General features: G+C 52.1%; 8 protein-coding genes across 9 annotated transcripts; 6 read left to right on the top strand and 2 right to left on the bottom strand.

Annotated features, from left to right (window-relative positions):
- Window positions 1-508: 508 nt before the first annotated feature.
- Window positions 509-1,360, top strand: H257_00545 (hypothetical protein; the record flags this gene model as incomplete). The annotated part of the gene is made up of 1 exon (XM_009823276.1): window positions 509-1,360. One exon carries the CDS (start codon window positions 509-511, stop codon window positions 1,358-1,360), a length of 852 nt encoding a protein of 283 aa, XP_009821578.1.
- A 251-nt stretch (window positions 1,361-1,611) lies between these two features.
- H257_00544 (hypothetical protein) lies at window positions 1,612-5,485 on the bottom strand. Its single transcript, XM_009823275.1, has 15 exons — window positions 5,393-5,485; window positions 4,985-5,335; window positions 4,729-4,941; window positions 4,556-4,670; window positions 4,264-4,486; window positions 3,947-4,120; window positions 3,797-3,873; window positions 3,615-3,693; window positions 2,994-3,457; window positions 2,734-2,935; window positions 2,474-2,610; window positions 2,375-2,426; window positions 2,130-2,328; window positions 1,952-2,080; window positions 1,612-1,905 (listed from the first exon to the last, which is right to left on the bottom strand). Exons 1-15 carry the CDS (start codon window positions 5,438-5,440, stop codon window positions 1,702-1,704), a joined length of 2,667 nt encoding a protein of 888 aa, XP_009821577.1. The 5' UTR covers window positions 5,441-5,485; the 3' UTR covers window positions 1,612-1,701.
- Window positions 5,486-6,799: 1,314 nt separating this feature from the next.
- H257_00543 (hypothetical protein) lies at window positions 6,800-7,970 on the top strand. The gene has a single exon (XM_009823274.1). The coding sequence runs from the start codon at window positions 6,836-6,838 to the stop codon at window positions 7,844-7,846; it is 1,011 nt and encodes a 336-aa protein (XP_009821576.1). The 5' UTR covers window positions 6,800-6,835; the 3' UTR covers window positions 7,847-7,970.
- A 521-nt stretch (window positions 7,971-8,491) lies between these two features.
- On the top strand, window positions 8,492-9,156 carry H257_00542 (hypothetical protein; the record flags this gene model as incomplete). Its single annotated transcript, XM_009823273.1, has 2 exons — window positions 8,492-8,524; window positions 8,578-9,156. The coding sequence occupies 2 exons, from the start codon at window positions 8,492-8,494 to the stop codon at window positions 9,154-9,156; spliced, it is 612 nt and encodes a 203-aa protein (XP_009821575.1).
- A 1,651-nt stretch (window positions 9,157-10,807) lies between these two features.
- On the top strand, window positions 10,808-11,751 carry H257_00541 (phosphoserine phosphatase SerB). The gene is made up of 2 exons (XM_009823272.1): window positions 10,808-11,458; window positions 11,521-11,751. The coding sequence occupies exons 1-2, from the start codon at window positions 10,887-10,889 to the stop codon at window positions 11,702-11,704; spliced, it is 756 nt and encodes a 251-aa protein (XP_009821574.1). The 5' UTR covers window positions 10,808-10,886; the 3' UTR covers window positions 11,705-11,751.
- H257_00540 lies at window positions 11,745-13,604 on the top strand. Of its 2 annotated transcripts, XM_009823270.1 has the most exons (7): window positions 11,745-12,109; window positions 12,174-12,208; window positions 12,263-12,637; window positions 12,693-12,815; window positions 12,872-13,003; window positions 13,060-13,140; window positions 13,197-13,604. In XM_009823270.1, the coding sequence occupies exons 1-7, from the start codon at window positions 11,769-11,771 to the stop codon at window positions 13,529-13,531; spliced, it is 1,422 nt and encodes a 473-aa protein (XP_009821572.1). In that variant the 5' UTR covers window positions 11,745-11,768; the 3' UTR covers window positions 13,532-13,604. The 2 variants fall into 2 exon arrangements, with proteins under 2 accessions (XP_009821572.1, XP_009821573.1); XM_009823271.1 differs by having other exon boundaries at window positions 11,745-12,208.
- Window positions 13,605-13,652: 48 nt separating this feature from the next.
- H257_00539 (O-phosphoseryl-tRNA(Sec) selenium transferase) lies at window positions 13,653-15,773 on the top strand. The gene is made up of 10 exons (XM_009823269.1): window positions 13,653-14,076; window positions 14,120-14,293; window positions 14,342-14,403; window positions 14,465-14,597; window positions 14,638-14,756; window positions 14,815-14,887; window positions 14,935-15,110; window positions 15,161-15,258; window positions 15,367-15,490; window positions 15,582-15,773. The coding sequence occupies exons 1-10, from the start codon at window positions 13,686-13,688 to the stop codon at window positions 15,741-15,743; spliced, it is 1,512 nt and encodes a 503-aa protein (XP_009821571.1). The 5' UTR covers window positions 13,653-13,685; the 3' UTR covers window positions 15,744-15,773.
- H257_00538 (hypothetical protein) lies at window positions 15,764-19,746 on the bottom strand. Its single transcript, XM_009823268.1, has 2 exons — window positions 19,457-19,746; window positions 15,764-19,403 (listed from the first exon to the last, which is right to left on the bottom strand). The coding sequence occupies exons 1-2, from the start codon at window positions 19,717-19,719 to the stop codon at window positions 15,935-15,937; spliced, it is 3,732 nt and encodes a 1,243-aa protein (XP_009821570.1). The 5' UTR covers window positions 19,720-19,746; the 3' UTR covers window positions 15,764-15,934.
- Window positions 19,747-19,889: the final 143 nt, after the last annotated feature.

The raw sequence follows: 19,889 nt of genomic DNA, 5'->3' as shown, positions 1-19,889 counted from the left end.
TCCACCATCAACACTCCAATAAAACAATTCTATACAAGAATGTATACTACTAACTGTAAGTATTTAAATGCTTATTTTTGTATTCAAAGGAGTAAATAGAACGATGAAACGGTTTGCTGTTTTCGAAGAAAAGTGCGCTTCATCGAAAGCCAAAAGCGAAGACGCGATGAAGAAGGTTTCTGGTGAAGCAAGAATTGATCCGATCGTGCTACAGCTCCTACGAGTTGGTTGTGCTGTAGCATGACCACTTTATCACCCCCACCGAAGAATCACTTCGTTGGAATATTATTATATTTCCGCGTGAATTTGCAAAAGTGATATTTATGTGGCCATTTCACGTCTCGGCATTCAAAATAATGTCGAATAATTGTTGAAATTTGAGGCAAACGACTGATAACTCAACTAAAGGTGCTGTGATTGGTCCAGTTTACTTCGAAGTATACAAATGAGTGGTTTGGGGGAGAAATGTCGCACCCAACAAGTCATCGTTCTCTCCACCAGCACGATCATGAAGGTGCGACGCGAAGACGTTGCCATGGAGGCAGCAATCGTGTACACCATAAAGACACCTCAAGTGGTCATCGACATGGACATGGCCAAGAGAGCGGCGGCTATGGGAAGAGTCTTGATGAAGAAAGCCACGAGGCGCAATCAAAGCAAGATCAATCAGCGTCGGTATCGCGCGGAACAAAAGTGCACGACTGACCTCCTCAACCAAACCGTGATCCAGCTGCGCACCGATGTGGCTCGCATGGAAGGACGTTTGGAGATGATGAAACAGGCCATTCCACCTCCGCTGCGGACGTTTGAACCCGAGTGCAACGTTGCCAACGAGTACTTTCGTATGTTTGTGTACGGGTACAATCTCGACCCAGAATGTGCCCAGCACACGACCCAGTTCGACTTTTTAAACAGCACCATGAGCCCAGACCTGGTGATCATGGGTAATATTGGCCTGGACAAACTCCTGCAGCAGTGGGTGCTGTACGTCAATACATTTGAAGCGTTCCACATGGAGCTCCACCAAGCGCACGTGGTCTCATTCTCCCCCAACGTGGTTGTGCATGCACAAACCACGCTCCACTTGCGCATGTCTCGCAAGTCCATCCAGCTGCTGTTCCCCCACCTCCTCAACAACGAGCCGCTTACTCAAAAACTCATCGGCCGAGTGCTGCATTTGCCGATTCAACAGAACTTTATCTTCGACCACAAGTGCGTCGTCCAAGAGCTTGGGACGTTTGCCAACACCACGCTCGCGCTGGTCAATCTGCTGGGCAATCTAGACGACGTCTTGGCTGTGATTGGGGACTTTCACTTGGGTGAAAATGCAGAGATTGTCGTCGTCTCAACCGACGACTGACTTGCTTCTTACCCAAAACACTCCTTAATTTAATAAACCCTTTGAAATATAATCTCAATGTGGGGGGGACCGTGTACTAATCGATTTTTGGAGATTAACTAAGATTTATAACGTAAGTTACTACTAGTACTAACTTTTAGACTTTGAGGCATGACTCTTGTATTTCAATGAGGGTCAGCATTGAGATAACGTCATGTATGCGTACGTTTTCGGCTTGAGTGACTCCCTCTCCCATGGTTATACAACTAGAGTAACGTTTGAACCAGCAGACGATAAACATCGGTCGTGGTACACTAGTTAGTATATATACACAACCCATTTCGTTCCCGTACTACATGCTACTACAAGGTCTGCGCAGTGAGCCATTGGTCCAGATGAGTCGCATCGCGGCGGAAACATGCCGCCTTGATCCGGATGCCCTCGAGGGTCGTGTCTAATCGGCGCTTGTACGCGGTCGTCTTCTTATCCCCGAGGAACGCCTCCACTTCCACCGCCTTGTTTTCGCTTTGGAACCGCCCGATGGCCAAGCACACAAGCGACCCGACCTGCTTCTCGTTTAGTTTTTTCTTATAAATTTACTATTCCTTGTACCTTGTTGGGAATGTACTTGTCATTCAATCGGTCCCAGTTGGCTTGGATAAACGCCCACGCGAAGTCGGCGCCTTCGATTCCTGACCGCACGACGCCCGCAAACGCGTACTGAATGTCCTGCGACCGCACCTACCGATAGATACCTACATAGTACGTGCGAAGGGGGGGGACTTCGTACCTTGCCACTCAACGCCCACTCTAGCGTGTCGTTCCACTTGGTTTGCACGGCGCCCATGCCGCCCAAGCAGTCGTTCTTGAGCTCCGCCAAGTCGGATGATTCGTACAACGTGCGCAGCTGGTCATACACTTGACCCTGCAAATGAGTCGCCACGACGCGGAAGATGACCGCGCGCAGGTCCGACGTCACCCGCGACGCCCTGCGCGCATGACATGAGATACGATGGCACACAAGAACGTACGTACTCAGGAGTGGTGACGAGGGTTTGAAAATGGATCACAGCGTCCGCCAACACGGCTACAACGGCCACGTCAATCTCAAGCATCATGCATGCATGTACGTACCTGGGTCCTTGGCCGCCCCGAGCATTCGAATCACTTCGCTGCGAAAGTACGCCGTCGACTCTTGGTCTGTGTCTTGTGTGAACCAGCCCAGTCGCGCCAACTGCGGGTCGTAAAACTGGCGCACATAGGCTTGAAATCTACCCCATTCAACAAGATATATAAATAAATATATATATATAAATATATAAATATATATATATCGATAGTTTGGCTGCGTGTAAAAAATAGGGTGAAGTATATATATATATATATATATATACTTGGGAAAAGTCGAGGTTTGATGGATCAAGTTGCCGTAGAACGTCAAGTGCGTCGACAGCGACTTCCAAATGAGATAACTTGGGTCGTTAGCAAACGCGCGACTAAATTCCAAAGCGTTCGCCAAGTCCAACTTGCCCGCTCGCGTGAGCACAAACGCATTATCGAGCAGGCACATGCGGTCCACTTCACTTAGCACCAACTCTATCACATATCCTTTCACCAACCATCCATAGTATATATATTATAAGTGTCAACATACGTTGGCACGGGCTCTGGAGGCGGAGCCACCCGTCAGCGTCATAGTTGTCAATGTAAAAGCCTTGCTGGAGTCCGTTGAGCTTGATCCAGGGGCTGTCGGCAGGGAATTTCGACCCCACAGACGTCGGCGCGTGGACTTCGAACGCGGCGTCGCGGGCGGGGAGGTCGCTGGCCGTCCAGATGCCCACGCGGTGAAGTTCCGAACCTCCTCCACCACCGCTGCCATGCCCGACCTGCGCCGTGAGCGGGAGGTCCCACCGCGAGTCATCCGGATCGACTACCGACGGGTCCGAGAAGAAGCGGGTTTGGGCGAGCGACAGCACCCCGTCCGGCGTCCGGCTCAGGGTCACGACGGGGAAGCCCGTCTGTTTGGTCCATGTGTTCATCATGGCCGACAGCGGCAGGTCCGACGCCTCTTCCAGCGCCTCCCACAAGTCTATCGTTACCGCATTGCTGTAGCTGAACCTACAAACAACATATTACGCAAAAGTGGGGCGTGGTTGATAATTATATTTACATGACAAAAACAACAATAAAACGAGTGTTTCATGGGAGAATATATATATATATATTCTCCCATGAAACACTATATATATATATATATATATTGGTAGTGGTGTACCGCTTCAAGTAGATTTGAATGCCGCGGTAAAATACGTCTTTGCCAAGGTATTCGCTCAACATTCGAATCACACTAGCCCCTGTCAAGATAGTATGAGTGCATAAAAGTATATTTATTTGAGCATAACTTTGGTATATAATAAATATATAATATATAAATATAATAATTATGAATGTACATACCTTTGCAATACGAAATCGCATCAAAGATTTCGTCGGCTTCGTCCGGGTGGTTCACGTCCACTTCGATCATGTGCGAGCTACACATGCAAGATTGTTCTTTGCTGAGTATAATAAATAGGTTGGTTCAGTACAACCACAGCAACAAACTACCTGAGCAACGCATCTTCCCGGAAGGCCGAGTCCAGCGTCACTTCCTGGACAAAGTTCTCCCACATGTTCCATTCCGGAAAGATATGGTCCACCGCATCGTACTCCATAAAGTGCGCAAACCCTTCGTTCAACCACAACCCGGTCCACCATTCCATCGTCACCAAATTGCCAAACCTGTGCAAAATCATATATGTCACAAAAAGTGATATATGTCACTAAAATGATATATGTCACTAAAATGATATATGTCACTAAAAGTGATATGTATATCAATCACTAAAGAGTGATAAATATCGTCATCAAACACAAAAGTGTACCATTGATGCGCCAACTCGTGGGCGACCGTGAGCGCCACTTGCGTGCGCTTGGCCTTGCTGCTCTGACCCGGCTCAATCAGCAAGGCCGTTTCCCGATACAAGATGCAGCCCCAGTTCTCCATGGCCCCCGCGGCAAAGTCCGGAATCGCCAAGTTGTCGAGCTTCTTTAGCGGATACGGCAGCCCAAACGCCTTGGTGAAGAACGACAACGCTTTCGTGGCGACTATATATATATATATATATATATATATGTACTGAGCAAAACGAATAGTATGTATCAGTCGTCATATACCCGAGAGGGCAAATTGGCCTTGCACAGCCTTCCCCAACGGCGTGTAAATGTTGACCAGCACGCCTTCGTCCGTGTAGTCGGACACGGTGTCGAACTCCCCCACCACCAGCGCCACCTACGTACCACGAAATATTATGCGATTTCTCCATGAAATGCAATATATATATATATACCAAATATGTCGACATGATGGGCGTTTCGGCAAAGTGCCACACTTTCTCGGCGCCGTTGAACGTCAACGTCGACGGGCGCACGGACGTGGACAGCACGTGCATGTTGGAAATGGCCGTCAAGTGCACGGGCGTGGCCATGGAGATCTCAAACGTTGCCTTGATCGCTGGTTCGTCCCAGCACACGAACGCACGACGGGCATCGCACGCTTGAAACTAGAGGCATCATGTGATACAGAGTTCGGATGAGAGGATGTACTTGCGACGCCGCCATGATGCGCTTCTGGCCATCGTGCTCGTACTCGCTGCGGTAGAACCCGCGCAAGGCGTCGTTGAGAAGCCCTGAAAACGCCAAGTGAATCGTCGCGGTCGTGCCGGCGACCAACGTTTCGTCCAAGACAAACGTGATGGTTTGGTCCTCCTCAATGAACCGAGTTTCCAAGCATGCGACAGCCGTGCCGTCCTGGCGCACCACTTTCACGCTGTGCACCCACAGCTCAATCGCGTGACACGTGATGGTTTTCGTGTCTTGCGTCACTGCGATCGACACTTCTTCGCGGCCTTCGAAGCGGAAACGAGTCAAGTCGACTACATCGTAGTGCAACGTGTACTACGACATCACGTTAAGAATGACCGGCGTCTCTGAGGATGGGAACTAGGCATGTACCTTGATGGGCTTGACGTTGGTTGGAAGGCGCGAGAACTCGTGCGTCATGGTGTTGGTTGTGTACTACTTTGGAACAATCAACCCGAAGTGCTTTGGAGCCACGAAAAATATTACCACCGCTCAAAACAGAACCAAATGGCTAACTATTTTGAACCTATCGGACAAAATGATATGGCGTGGTTTCTCGTTCGAATTTAAATCGATTTGATTGGCTACCTCAGAAATTATTAGCCAATCAAAACCTTATCCATGAAATTCAACCAATCAGATCGATTGTGGATCGGTTTGCGCGATTGGATTGTACCCCCTTCCCAAATACGACAATATGGGAAAGTTTTGCTATTTTGAACGGACATTCTATACAAACGTGGGAGAGAGCTGAACTGTACATACGAAGTAAAATCCTTTAAAAAGGTATACTCACAACTCCCGTGGCATGCTCACTGGTTCGACGTGGGGGATGGAGATCGCACTTCCAAGGGCTCCATGTACCAAGGTGTACCTCATACTAGTACATGAGGTTCAGTACAGTACCTGTCTCAAGAGGTATTGATCATCTGCATACATTCCCTGAGAAAGGCAAGCAATCCACATACTATACATAACGTTATTGTGGATTCGGTACGAATTTCCACACACCGTCGAATATTGTGGATTCGGTACGAATTTCCGCACACCGTCGAATCGAATCTCGCCGTCGAATCGAATCACGAACTGACGCTAACGTAAAAATCAATTTACAGTTAATTGTAAGTCAGATTACTCAATTTAAGATCGGTGTGTCAAGAACCAATCAAACGGCGCAAAATATTTGAAGCAAACATTTGCAAGTACAGCTGTACAGTAAATATCCTCTTCATGTCTATGCGGAAAGGGGAGAATGCATACAGTATTGGAAAGCTCCTTGCGAATTTATAACCCGTGCAAAAGGATTGATATCCCTCCCTATAATTGAATACCCTAAACACAACATTTGTAAGCAAATAATCATACTTTGATCAAGATAACAAAAAGTGTCTTGAATTGATTCTCAAAATGATATCAAATTTGCTTGGTTTTTGGTGTTTTGCTCATGCAATACGACTGCAAAACACAATATATTCGGTATGCGGTTGGAAAGCATTATTTTCGCTGTATAATTTTCAAGTTTTGGAGGATGAAAAGTTGCCTGCGCGTGGCGATTTGGAAATTCTTCGTTCCACAGATGTGTCTTAAATCGATTTTTTACCTTATTGGCTAATCCAATTTTGAGTGGATTTGATTGGCTCTTGAAGAAAGGACAAGTATATTCAACCAATCAGAACTCCAGCGTGATTCAATATTGATTCGACAAACCAGGCGAATTTTAAAAGTTGCTATCGAATTCACAATAATATTTCGACCACCTACATTCCCTGAAAAGACCAACGGAGTCGAACTCCAAAAATCACTTTTCAGTCTGACATGACCACCAGCACAGGCGTGAGCTTTCCTTCCTACGACAACACTGTGACCTTGTCGGGGACGATCACGTCTCCACGTGGCACAGACCTTCGTCCAGCCGTCGTAATCGTAGTTGGCAGTGGCGCCATCGACCGAGACGGTTCCGCCGGGTCGATTCGACTGCAAGTGTACTCGAAGCTTGCAGAATTCTTCACCAACGAGCTTGGGTGGATTTGCCTCCGCTACGACAAACGAGGCGTGGCAAAGAGTGTTAATGGCGACTCGAATCTGTTTTTGACGTCGGGCATGTCCGACTTGGCGTTGGACGTGGTGGAAGCCACCAAGTTCCTGCTAGCCCAGCCACGTGTGGACTCGACCAAGCTGGTGCTCACTGGGCACAGCGAAGGTGCTATCATCATGCCACTTGTGGCCCAACACTTAAGAGACCAGGGCGTGACCACACCGCTGGGCCTACTCCTTTTGTCCGGATTCGGCGAGTCTATTGAAACAGCGATGCGGTTCCAGTCTGAGGAGCTGTGGGACGAAATCGTCAACGGTCGTACCATTACCACGTGGCTCCTGCGTCGTCTGCTTACACCCAAGAAGCTGCAAGACAAGATCGACGACCTCAAGGTCAAAGTGAACACCACCCAAGCCGACTTGATTGTCAAGAAGTGCGGGCTGGTCAAGATCCCAGCCAAATGGTTTCGCGAACACTTTGCATTTAACTTGTCGCGTATCCGTGAATTGTCGGCTAGCGTCACAAGCCACGTTCTGGTCATCACTGGCGCCAAGGACGCGCAGACTCGGGCGACGCACTGCACCCGCGAAGACGCGAGCGTCGTGTTCGTTGGGGCTGCGTCCGTAACCAGTTGCATACCAAGCCAAATGACACACCACCTCCGACCCATGGATGACACGCCTTCGTTGTTTTCGCTCATGCAAGAGTACAAGAAGACCGCCAACAACCCCCTCGATGCCGAGTTGGCCAGGGCCATCACTGATTGGGCCAATTCGATTCAAAAGTGCTAAGAGCAGTGTTTTATATCGCTTGGTTTGTCCTCACTCATGCCCTACGTACAACACATAGTGAATGCAAATTGCATAGTTATAAGTGCCCGCTGAGATATGTTAACTTTACAGCGTAATATCAATATCAACTACTAGTCATTGCATAGTTATCGTGCATGTTCAATGCGTTCATTACTGTATGAAATCGGTAATGTTCACCGTTGCGGCTTTGTTGGAGGTGCTGGCCCTTTGAACGTTACGCGTGAAAAACAGCAGACTTCGACACAAGGACTCGGCGGTTGCTTCTCAAGTGATTTTAGTAAAGCGTCCAATTCGCAATAGTTTGACGGTAAAACTTTTAATGAAACTAACTATTGCTAATAGCAATAGTTAATACTAACAGTTACTAACTAGCAATAGTTAATACTACGTACTCGAGTAGTACTAACTACAGTATTGCTATTGCTCTTTCACGAACAACGTAATTTTCGTCCTTAGAGCATCTCCAACGGTAGTTTCCATTTCTATATTTACAAAAAAACTCTCTCCAACGGTAGTTTTTATTGCTATTTTATTCCTCAGAGTTTCTATTCAGGAGAAAAATAGAAACCCCGTCCAGCCATTTCTAATTGGAACCCATGGGAAAGGGATCGAAGTGGTCGCAGTATGAGGACGCCCAACTTGCTCGCTCATGGGTCTGTACGTCAGAAGATCCCATCAAGGGTGCCGACCAGTCCAAGGACAAGTTCTAGAGCACCATTCACGAGCACTGGTCGTCAGCCTTGGGCCAAGACGATAGAACCATCCAAGCGCTGAAGAATCGTTGGTCCATTGTCAGCAGATCTGCACAAAACTTCAGCGGGTACGTGGCGCAAGCAAAGTCACGCAGAGCGAGTGGCAACACAGACGAAGACGTAATGCAGGCAGCACTGGCACTATTTCTCTCTTTGGAGCACGAGGTCTTTCAACAAGAGGCGGCATGGAGGACATTGTCGGCGTGCCCAAAGTGGCAGGTGTTGCCTACAGCCAAGTCGTCGGCAATCAAGAAGGCTGTGGATGATGAAGACCAAGAGACCTCAGAAGAAACGTGTGTTGAAGATACACGCCGTCCAATGGGTACCAAACAGGCCAAACGGAAGTCGCTCGAGCACGTTGATATGACAAAGAAGCTAGACGAGCTCGTGCAAGCCCAAAACAACAAGAACAAGTTGTTTTCAGATTACATGTTGATGCAAATGTTGACAGCGTCTTCCGAACCGGACGATTTACAGGCGCTGAACCAATTGAAGTCGGATTACATGGCAAAGCGCTTTCGATCGTGTGATAACTAGATAAATAGATTTGTTGTTCAATGAAAAATTCAATCAACTGTGCATTAGTTCAATCCTTTAATGTGCCACAAGTGCTCAATAATATCATCGCGCAATGCGTTGTGACCATTACAATCACGAACTCTTGCGATATTTGTTGTGAACGTTGGAATGGAGCATGGTACAAGAGGTATTGTGTCGACATGACACTCAAACAATTCCATTGGCAAGTTCATGCCTTGGTCATGCTCAAGAACCATGTTGTGCATAATAACACATGCCTTCACAATAGTCCCCATGTCCTCTTGGTACCACAACTTCCTCGGACGGGCAAGAATATGCCAGCGCCCTTGGAGCACACCAAAGGCTATCTCGACATCTTTTCTACAACTTTTTTGCATTTTCACAAAATGTTGTTTTTTCGAAGAGTCAGGAATTGACATAGATTTCAAAAATACAATCCAGTCAGGGTAAATGCCATCAACCAAGTAATATGGTGTCGTTCGCACTGTACCATTGACGGTGTACGAGAAACCAAGGTCCACACCATTGTAGAGGTCTTCGAAGATTGGCGAACGATCCAGGATGTTGAGGTCGTTGCAGCTACCCGGCATGCCAAAAAAAACAGTGCCAAATCCACAAGTCTTCTGTTGCCACCGCTTCAAGGACCAGCGAGGCCTTGCCATCTTTACCGACCATTTGACCAGCCCAACCACGAGGGCACTTGTCCCAAAACCAGTGCATGCAATCCAGTGATCCCAACATACCAGGAAACCCACGCTCCGCATTCCTGGTAAGGATTCTTGCTCGATCTTCAGCATTTGGCGTACGGAGGTACCGCGGGCCATACACAGCAACAATGGCAGCGACAAATCGTTTCAACTCAACCGATGTAGTCGATTCCGACATGCGACAGTACTCGTCGACGGCATCTGATGCCGTGCCATACGCCAAAATTCGCAGCGCCGCAGTCACTTTTTGTTCGGTCGTGGATCCTAGCTTCCTTGTGGCGTCGTATTGCTGTGACATGGATGGGTCGATGCGTTGCACGCCAGCACAGATTTGACGGAACATGCTGAGAAGCATTCGAAAACGACGTCGAAAGACGTTTTCAGGATACACCGGTGTGTCTGCAAGGTAGTCGCGGTGGATGTTGTTGTGCCCAGACACAGTGTCACGGTCAAGGTTTCGCGCCCGTCCTGGCTGGGAACCGTGTTGTGGTGGGCAAGTGATTGCTTCTAAGACCACCGGAAGAGCCTCCATGACACTGTCGTCGAGAAACCAGTCCAGGACTTTGGACTCCATACTTGCCATGTGGATGCGTTTAAAAACTGAACCGTTGGACAGAGTTGTTTTTATTGTTAACTTTGTTTCTAAAATGAATGGCAATAAAAATACATTAAAAACTCCCGTTGGAGATGCTCTTATTATATACTTCAAGTACTTAGTGTTTTCATACTAAGTACAGTATATAGAGAGAGGTCCTAGTATTTTAATACTAGGACCCCGTCTATAATGTCTATCGCAATAGTTTCTAGCATTGGATTGGCTAAAAACAAAGAGCTTAGCCAATCCAATGCTAGAACCTATGTGCGATGTGAAGTCGCTCGAATTATTCATACATCATGCAATTACTCACCATTGATAAAGGTGACAGGTGAAGAAATAAATCCCCAGGAAAGTTTATGTGGCTCAAGCGACTGTTGGTTACTGTATGTCAGTGGTAGTTTGATCGTTTCCTTGTCGTTTCGATGACGCTTCTGTTCAAGCCAATGAAGCTGGCCACGACTCGGGTCACGTCCATGCCCAAGGGCACTCTCAAGCAGCACAGACACTTGAGCTCTGCTGCATCGGTGGCGATCTGGAGAGAAGCGCAGGCTGTGTGCTTTGACGTGGACAGCACTGTGTGCAGCGAAGAAGGCATCGATGTGCTGGCGGCGCATTGCGGTCAAGGAGAACGCGTCGCAGCCTGGACGACCAAAGCCATGAACGGCGGTGTCAAGTTCGAAGACGCCCTCGCAGCGCGACTTGACATCATCAAGCCATCGCAAAAGGACATCGCCGACTGCTTGCGTGTTCATCCGCCGCAACTCACGCCTGGCATCGAAGCTCTAATCAAAGGGCTCCATGCGCGCGACGTCCACGTGTACTTCGTCTCTGGCGGCTTTCGACTGATGATTGCTCCGGTTGCAGACCGCCTGAATGTACCTTCCGCCAACATATTTGCCAACACGATTCACTTCAACGCCAGCGGCGCGTACGCCGGCTTTGACGACACGGAGATGACGTCGCGCGATGGCGGCAAACCCCGCGTCTTGGACATGTACGACACGAACCATCCTGTCTGCAACACTGCCACGTGACTGAACATGTTGATGGACATAGGTTGAAGCAACAGCACGGGTACAAGACCGTGGTCATGGTGGGAGACGGTGTCACAGACATGCAGGCCAAGCCGCCCGCGGACCTGTTTGTCGGTTTTGGGGGTGTCGTCGAGCGCGATGTGGTCAAGAAGCACGCCGACTGGTTCGTCAAGGACTTTGCCGACTTGACAAGTGCCCTGGCATAATAATACTAATAATAAGTGCCCCATCGACAGTTTTACGTTGGCGGTTTCGTGTTCATTGCATACGATGTCCGCGGCGGTGGTACTGCTACCGCCAACACTACAGTGCGTTCATTCGTCCAAGGCATGGAGCCTGCGATGTACGTGGGACGAAGGGGGTGACAACATCGTCGCATACACCGTCGACGTGTTCGCGTGCAGACACATGCCGCCGTCCAATCCGTCGGCGGACCTGGTCGAAGGGACCTACGTCTTGCACTCGCTCGACATTCCGGACGTGGCAGTGTACAGGGCAACGCCGTCGAGTCCGATTGTGTTCGACATCGTGCCGCCTCCTCCCGTCCACGGCGTCGTTCTAGCGTACGTTGTCCAGCTCCGTGCATCTACGGCCAGTGGCCACGTCTGCAGGTCGTCCCCCTGTCCTTTCACCATCCTTGAGAAGACCGTCACATGATGCATGTCGTCCGTGTAGCCCGCGGTCGCATGTCCTTCGTGTGATTGAATCCGGTACGTAGATATATACCACAACGTATTGATGGGAACGTTGATGGGTGACTGAAGACATGGACACAAAAGACGTCGTGTTCGCCACACAACAAGCCGGGTTCCTGGCACTTCTCCATTTGGCACAACAGTATCCGCAACATGTGAATGTGGCTTCCCACGTGGCCGCGGCTATCGTTCGCATCATGCAAAGGCACCGCCAGTCACCAGAACAAGGTCGTTCTGGAGAGGGCTCATCCTCGGACGACGACGATGATGTATGCGAGCCTGGCGCCATGCACAACCCCGACGTCGTGTCCGACTTAGTCAACGTGATGCTCAAGCGTATGGAATCGTTCGCGGGCGACGTCAACATGCAGCGGTGGGGACTCCGCGCAGTCAGTTGCATCCTCCTTCACGAGCATGGCAAGTCCCCCGACGCGGCCTTTCAAGGTGCACCAGAACTGCAAAATAGCAGAATTTGACTGACGTTCCGACGTGGACATAGGATTGGCTGGCACGACGTCGACATATGTCCACTTGGTGCTTCGAGCTATGGCCAAAATGTGTGCGAATGCGTCCGTGGCCTTGTGGGGCTCGCAGCAACTGACCCAATTGTTTACGAATCACCGTTACGTTACAAATGTTTGCGAACGTACGAACCTTGCTGAGAAGTGATATGTTTAGGGCAATTCATCAGCGTGATGGCCGAGCGCGGAGGCATTGAAGTGTGTGTCGACGTTATGCGCACACATACAGACAACTGGCTTATTCAGCGGTGGGCTGGCCAAGTCGTGCTGTTATGCGCATTTTGGGATGGTACATCGTTCTTTCTGTGGAGTGTGACCTGATGCTATCGGTCGTTCTGCCGGTAGTGCGGTTGCAAGAAGCTGCCAAGGGCGAAGGGCTGTTGCATCAATGCAACAGCGTCTTGTGTGCCGTGTCGGACGAGTCTGGTGGGCATTTCTCTCGATGATACCCACAACTAACAATTGAATGGCTGGCTGCTTAGATGCAGACAACAATCCGATGGTGGACATCCTCCTCTGCCTACGCCTCGTCATGGAAAACGTGGGCAAGATACACGCCACCAACTCCGACCTACTCGTCAGTCGCTACGACGATGGCACCGTTGCGTCGATTATCTCGACGGACATCATCCCAAACTCCCTTGGAGGCAAAGTACGCCATCAAGCGGCCATCACCATCACACGATTCTTCCGCTTCATTGTCTCGTCAAGGAGGATGGACGCCGGAGGTGGAAGTTCCCTTCTTGCTGTCCTGAAGCGCGTATTGGCTAAACAAGGCGACGGTGCCGCCGTTTACGACCTCGGCGACGACTGTTGAAGTTGGAGGAGAAAATAAAAAATCGTGGAATATCCTTGTTTTGAGTAATATATTTTTCTAAATGAGATCGGATTGGTCAGTTGATGACCTATCAGATTTACGATGGAAACAAAAGTGGCGTGTTCGACACACAAGCAAAGAGGAAGCAAGCACAATGCACAGCGCAGTCAACAAGAAGCTGGCGGGCGATTTGGTCGACATGGCTTACATCCGCCAAGGCAGCGAGTCTCTCAGGGCGCGAGAGAAGCAACTCACATCGCTTCTGTCCCACCGAAAGCTCCCAGAACATGGCTGGGACGACCTGTCAATCCAAGGGGTGCTGCACGAATTCGCCCAAATGGACAGCAACAACTTTGCGCACAATGTCGGCGCCGGCGAGCGCGAAGCACGTGTTGCGAGTTCCCTGGTTGCCAATCGGTGTTTCCACCTGGCTCATGGCGTCGGTCGTTCCGGCGACATCTGCGCGATCCAACCCAAGGCAGCAGGGTCGTCGTTGATGGTGCAGCTCACCAACCTCCTCGTGAAGGACATGCTCCACATCGCAGGTACGTTCATCTTCCTGGACATTCTTACAGAAGCCACATGCAGGCCTCAAAAACGCCAAGTGCGCGATCGTCCTCCCAGTCGCAACTGGCATGGCCATGCTGTTCGCGCTCCTCACGCTCCAACTTCAAGCTCGCAGCGCTGGGCACGCGGCCAAGCGCTATGTGCTGTGGCCTCGCATCGATCAAAAGTCGTGTTTCAAGGCCATGGTCACTGCAGGTAGGCGGCGCAATGTCTCATTATTACAACCCGACCACTCGAATGTAGGGCTGGAACCCGTTGTGGTGGAGAATGTGTTGGTCGGCGACGAATTGCGCACAGATTTAGAGGTAATGTCAGTTAGTACTGGTGTGTTGTTAGGGTTCAAGGTTTGGTTTTGGGTGGTTATAGGCACTGGAAGCCAAAATCGTAGAGCTCGGCGCGGAAAACATTCTGTGTGTGCTGTCCACGACCAGTTGTTTTGCGCCGCGGGGATACGATCGTGTGGAGGAGATTGCACAGATGTGCCGGCGCCACGACATTGGTATGTCACCTCGTCACACATGATTTGTGACAAGTCATAGGACACGTGATCAACAACGCGTACGGGTTGCAATCGTCCAAGTGCACCCACTTGATCAACCAAGCGATTCGAACTGGCCGTGTGGACGCGTGTGTTCAAAGCACCGATAAAAACTTTCTTGTAGTGACGTTATCCCGTATCGCATATATATATATATCTTTCATCGAGGTTGCACTAGGTTCCGGTGGGGGGGTCGGTCATTTGCGGCCCCGATGTTGGGTTTGTCCAAGAAATCGGCAAAATGTATCCAGGTTACAGTATCTAGTATGATTATCTTGGTGTGATTAACAACCTGTAGGCCGGGCTAGCAATGCGCCGCTGTTGGACTTGTTCATTACGATGCTCCATCTCGGCAGCGACGGGTACAAGGCGCTCTTGGCAGAACGCAAGGCGCTGGTGCCGTACTTCAAAGCCAAGTTGACGGAAGTGGCCGACTCTTGTGGTGAGCGACTGCTGCACACCCCCCACAACGACGTGCGTATTTGAAATATTATCTCGACACAATATCTCACTCGTCGTCGCAGATTTCGTTTTGCATGACGCTTCAGCACCGCATTCCGTCCGTGGATGCAACCACGTTCCTCGGCTCCATGTTGTTTTCCCGCGGTGTTTCTGGCACTCGGTACATACATATATATATCATTTAACGTTATCGCAGCCATTCGTTTGGTTGTTCTGCTACGAATGTCAACCCCTTTGCATACCAGTAAGTACCTTTTCATCGTTATAGAGTCGTCTCGACTATCGACGTCAAGTCTGTGGGCGGCCACCAGTTTATTGGGTTTGGGGCTCATGCCAATGCATACCCGTCGGCGTACTTGACGGCCGCGTGTGCGATTGGCATGACCAAATCTGTACGTAGTAAATACTATACCGTCATGATGATGATACTCGTCACCAACTACTTCAGAAACCTCAGCCACTGGTATCGTTGGTTCCATGTAGGAAATCGACGTCTTTGCCGCTCGCCTTTGGAAGGCGCTCGTGGAATTTCAAACCAAGTCGACCTTTGCGATGCCTACGACTACTACGCCTGTACAGGTGCCCCCAAGCGAAGCCAACGTGTGTGCACAAGAGGACCCATCTCCTCCAGATTCTACTGCCTAACCAACTTAACCAAGTCTCTATCAGGTTTACATTCATTCGCTTGTCTTAGCAGTGTCGTCGTGACCGTCGGGGTTGTTTCGGGGTTTCGTCCGTCCATCTGCCTAGTAATTCGTACCAAACGAGACCAGGTACAGTATTGAATCGTAACCATTGGCTTGTTGTTGTCTCTATAAGTGTCGTTCATCTACAAATTACGCAGTTTGCTTCTTTGACTTTTTCTTGCTGCTACCGCCTCCCCCCTGTCGCTTCTTGTCCGCTTCTCGGACTTCCACTTCCCATTCCTCTGCCAACGAGTTGGCCATTGCGTCCGCGGCCGCCACGGCGTCAATTTCCTGTCGCCCCTTGGCGCCTTCCACAGCCTTGGCCGTGAACATCTCAATGTACTTTAAACACTCGACCACCCGCGGGTCGTCGTCGCCCACAACTTCCTGGTACAGTCCCAGCGCCTTCTTCTCGTACGACAGCGCCTCGCGGAACCCCCCCGCCAACGCGCACGCCATGGCCATCGCATGCAGGCACATGCCGGCTTGGTGGCGATCCAACTCGCCGCGGCGGAGCGCTTCTCGGTGACACACGAGCGCCAACGCCACGTGGCCTACGTCCTGGCACATCATGCCCAGCTTGTAGTACAAGACGCTGGTTTCTGGAAAGTGCGGGCCGGCCGCGAGTTCCAACAGGTAGATGGCGCGCTTGATGTGGCCAACGGCTTCAGCCGTGTCGGCGTTCGCGTGCAGGTACAGCGCCAAGTTGGCATGGGCGAACGCCGTGTCGTAGTAGTCGAGGCCCTTAAGCTGGGTGTACAGACCCAACGCGCGGCGCTGGGACGCGATGGCTCCCGTGACGTCGCCTGCATGGTACAAGGCGGTGGCGGTGGACGCGAGGACCAGCGCCGCGTCTTCGTGGGCGCCGCCGCACACTTGGAACAGTAGCGAGGACGCGTCCTGGAGCATCTCGTACGCCGGTCCGAGCACGCCCTGGCTCACTAGGAACCGCGCGCGTTCCAAGAGCGTCGTGGCGTGGCCAAACGGATGCGCGGGCAGCGAGTGCTTGACGAGCGGCTGCATGCCCGTGACATGGGCCACATCAAACGGCGCGTCCGAGTCAAAGTCGTAGTCGGCGCTGGCCACCTGCCAACCCAATCGCTGGCACACGCGGCGAAGGAGTACGCCCTTGTGTACGCGGGAAGGGGTATTGTCGCCCTTGGATGGTTTTTGCTTGGCAGGTCCTGGCCACAGGCGCAGGGTGTACCCGAACCGCCGGGCGACGTCTTCCTGCAGGCGGGGCCAGAGGGTCGCGGGGGACAGCTGGTGCGACGCCGCGGTCGGGGTCAGGCTGAGCTTGTCCAGAGCCAGCTCAGACGCGGTCGTCGCTGGGGCCACTTTGCGCGACGAGCCCAAGAGCGCGTTGAGCACGTCGACCAGCAATACGCCGGGGGTGCTGCGGAGCTCTGGCTGGGCCGCGAATAGCGCTGCCACGATGTGCTTGAGTGATCGAGCAATCATTTCCACCTCAAGCAACTCGACGACAAACTTGGACACGTTGGGCTCGAACGCTGCACTCAACGCGGCCACGCGGCCGAGGTACCGCATGTTGATGCCACACGCGTGGAGCATGTCTGTCAGCGCATTGCCATCCGCGGGGTACATGGCGCCCCGTCGGAGGTCGGCCACAAACGCCGGGATGACCAGCGTCTGGAGGTACGTGGATGCCTCCTTGGCCAGCGCTTCGTCGGCGGCGGCTTGTTCGGCATCGGCCGACGCGGGGTACGACATGAACACGTTCGCGTTGAAGCGCAACGCGATCGCCGACGAAGAAGCGGGAGCATCCGCTTCGGGTGGCGTCGCTTCTTCCGTCGAGTCTGTCGCAGGGGCGGCGTCCGCAGCTGCCTTGGCCGCGTCCGTCTTGTCCTTGTTGGTCTTGTAGCGCGCAAACAGTTGGATCAGCTCCGGTCGCAGCAGCGCCGTGTACTTGCCGGCCTCGGCGCTGTCCAAGCCTTCGCGGGTGCTGGCCGTGACGCCACTGTTGTCCGATTCAGAGGCTGTTTTGTCTTGATGGCCAAAGTAGAAATGGTAATCCTTGGGCGTGATGCGCACCAGGTCGAGAATGTACTGCCGGTTGTCGGCGCCCAAGATGCCCTTGGCTTCCACGGGCCCGACCAACGACGTGTCGGCGGCCATGACACGGTCCGCCAGCAGCAGCGCGTCGCCCGCCTTTTGCATCTTCTCGTGCATGTCCGGTTGGGCCACGATCGTCACGCCACTGTCCACGGAGCCATATACGAGCTTGGACGCGGCTTCTCCCTGCAGGATGCCGGGGATGATGCTCTGCCCGACGATGCGCATGCCAAGGTAGTCCACGACCACAGTGGCCAGTGTGTGCAGCCCCGCCACGTCCACGGCGTTGTACGCGCGCACTCCTTGCAGGTCGTGGTTGGCGCTCGAGTAGGCATTCTCATGGGACGCTTCCGTGTCGTCATGCACGTGCTTCTGGCCTTCCACAGCGCGCGAAAAGAAGATGTGATTGTACACGTACACCCACGCGTTGTCGTCATCCATGGGGTTAATCGGGGGGATCGACCCGTCCACGATGGCCACCGCGCCGACGGTAGCCGCCTCGATGAACTCGCTCGTGACCTTGTACAGCACGCGCGCACGCACAATCTGGTCGCGCACGGACTCGTTGGGCAGCTCCCGCGCACACTGGTACTCTTCGTTCCAGTCGCGGATCACGCCGCGCTCGTCCAGGCCGACGCTGAGCTCGTCTTGCGCTCGGTTTGCGTCAAATGCATGGTGTTGCGAAGATGGCTTCACTTGGGTGTTCCACGGCGGCAACCCGCTGGACGCCGTGGCGCCGGCCTGCACCATGGCGTCAATCGAGGTCGCGCCGGCTGCCGCCCACGTCGCGGCCGTGGCTAAAAGGGACGCATACTGCTCGGAGAACGTGGCCGATGCGCTGAGAAGGACGTCGACGAGGAGGTGGTGGTGCGCGGCGGCAGGCAGCGGGTCGAATTTCGAGCCGACGCTGCGGTTCACGTAAAAGCCAGACACGTGGGCAGTGACGTGGAGCACTTTCTTGTCCGTGAGGGTGACTTCGAGGTAGGCGAGGTCGCCGGCAAGTTTGCGGGGACCTGGCGGCGGGTTGAAGCCCGAGATGATGATGCTATCAATGCATTTTGGCAGCGTCGACGGCAACTGGTCTGGCGTCTTGTCAGTCGATGCCTTGGGCGTAGCCGCTTGCTTCTTCTTGCCCTTTTTGGACGAGGTCGAAGTGGAGGACGTCGTCAGAGCCTTGTTCTTGGAATCGGCAGGCGGGTGGAGCGCCACGGGGTCGTAAAACGTAGACAACGTCGGCGTCACCGGCACGACAAGGCCTTCCAATTTCCGGTGGATTTCCTTCAACTTGGCAAGTTGTTCTTGCGTTTGTTCCTTGGCGGATTTTGCCTTGGCCGGTGCGGCCGCCTCTGGGGTCGCCGCCACGACGGACGTGGACGATTGCTGGGGAATCGGCGGGTTCGCCAACACATCGCGCAATCGCTTCACCTGCGCGCGCACTTTGCGGACGTCATAGCGATCCAACACGATGCGCGTGTGGAATTCAGTCGTGGATGGGTCCAACAGCGCCGTGTATTCGCCAAACTCGACGAAATCGTTCAGCGGCACCCTGCCAAAGTAGGCCGTGATCAGTTTCCAAGGGTAGAATGGATTGCTGCTTACCATGACTCGGCCACCTGCAATTCAAAATGGTACGATGTGTGGTGCGCAAAGACAGGGTACTCGGCAATCATTTGACGCAGTGACATGACGCTATCGAGAGGGCTCACCATCTCGAGCAGGACCTCGTCGTTGCCAGCAGGGCCGTGGACGTGCACGCTCACAGCGACCGTGCTAGGGTCCACTTCGTCGACTTGTGGTGTGGCAGCAACTGCTTCAACTGCAGGGGACGAAGATGGTTGTTCTTCTGCCATCGCTTCTCCCATGAGTGTGTCGTCGATCGAAGGGCGGCAGATTGGAAATGAACGTCCGCAAGCCACCAAAAACTTCCCATCAAGACACCTATCCGGATACCTGAGGATTCCACAAACACAATACATACAAACAACAAGTCAGGGCTAGAGACTTGCACGTATCCGGATTTCCATGGATCGCC

The sequence above is a fragment of the Aphanomyces astaci genome, assembly GCF_000520075.1.
Source record: "Aphanomyces astaci strain APO3 unplaced genomic scaffold supercont1.1, whole genome shotgun sequence".
NCBI classification, from domain to species: domain Eukaryota; phylum Oomycota; class Saprolegniomycetes; order Saprolegniales; family Verrucalvaceae; genus Aphanomyces; species Aphanomyces astaci.
This window is presented reverse-complemented; position numbering and strand designations above follow the sequence as displayed.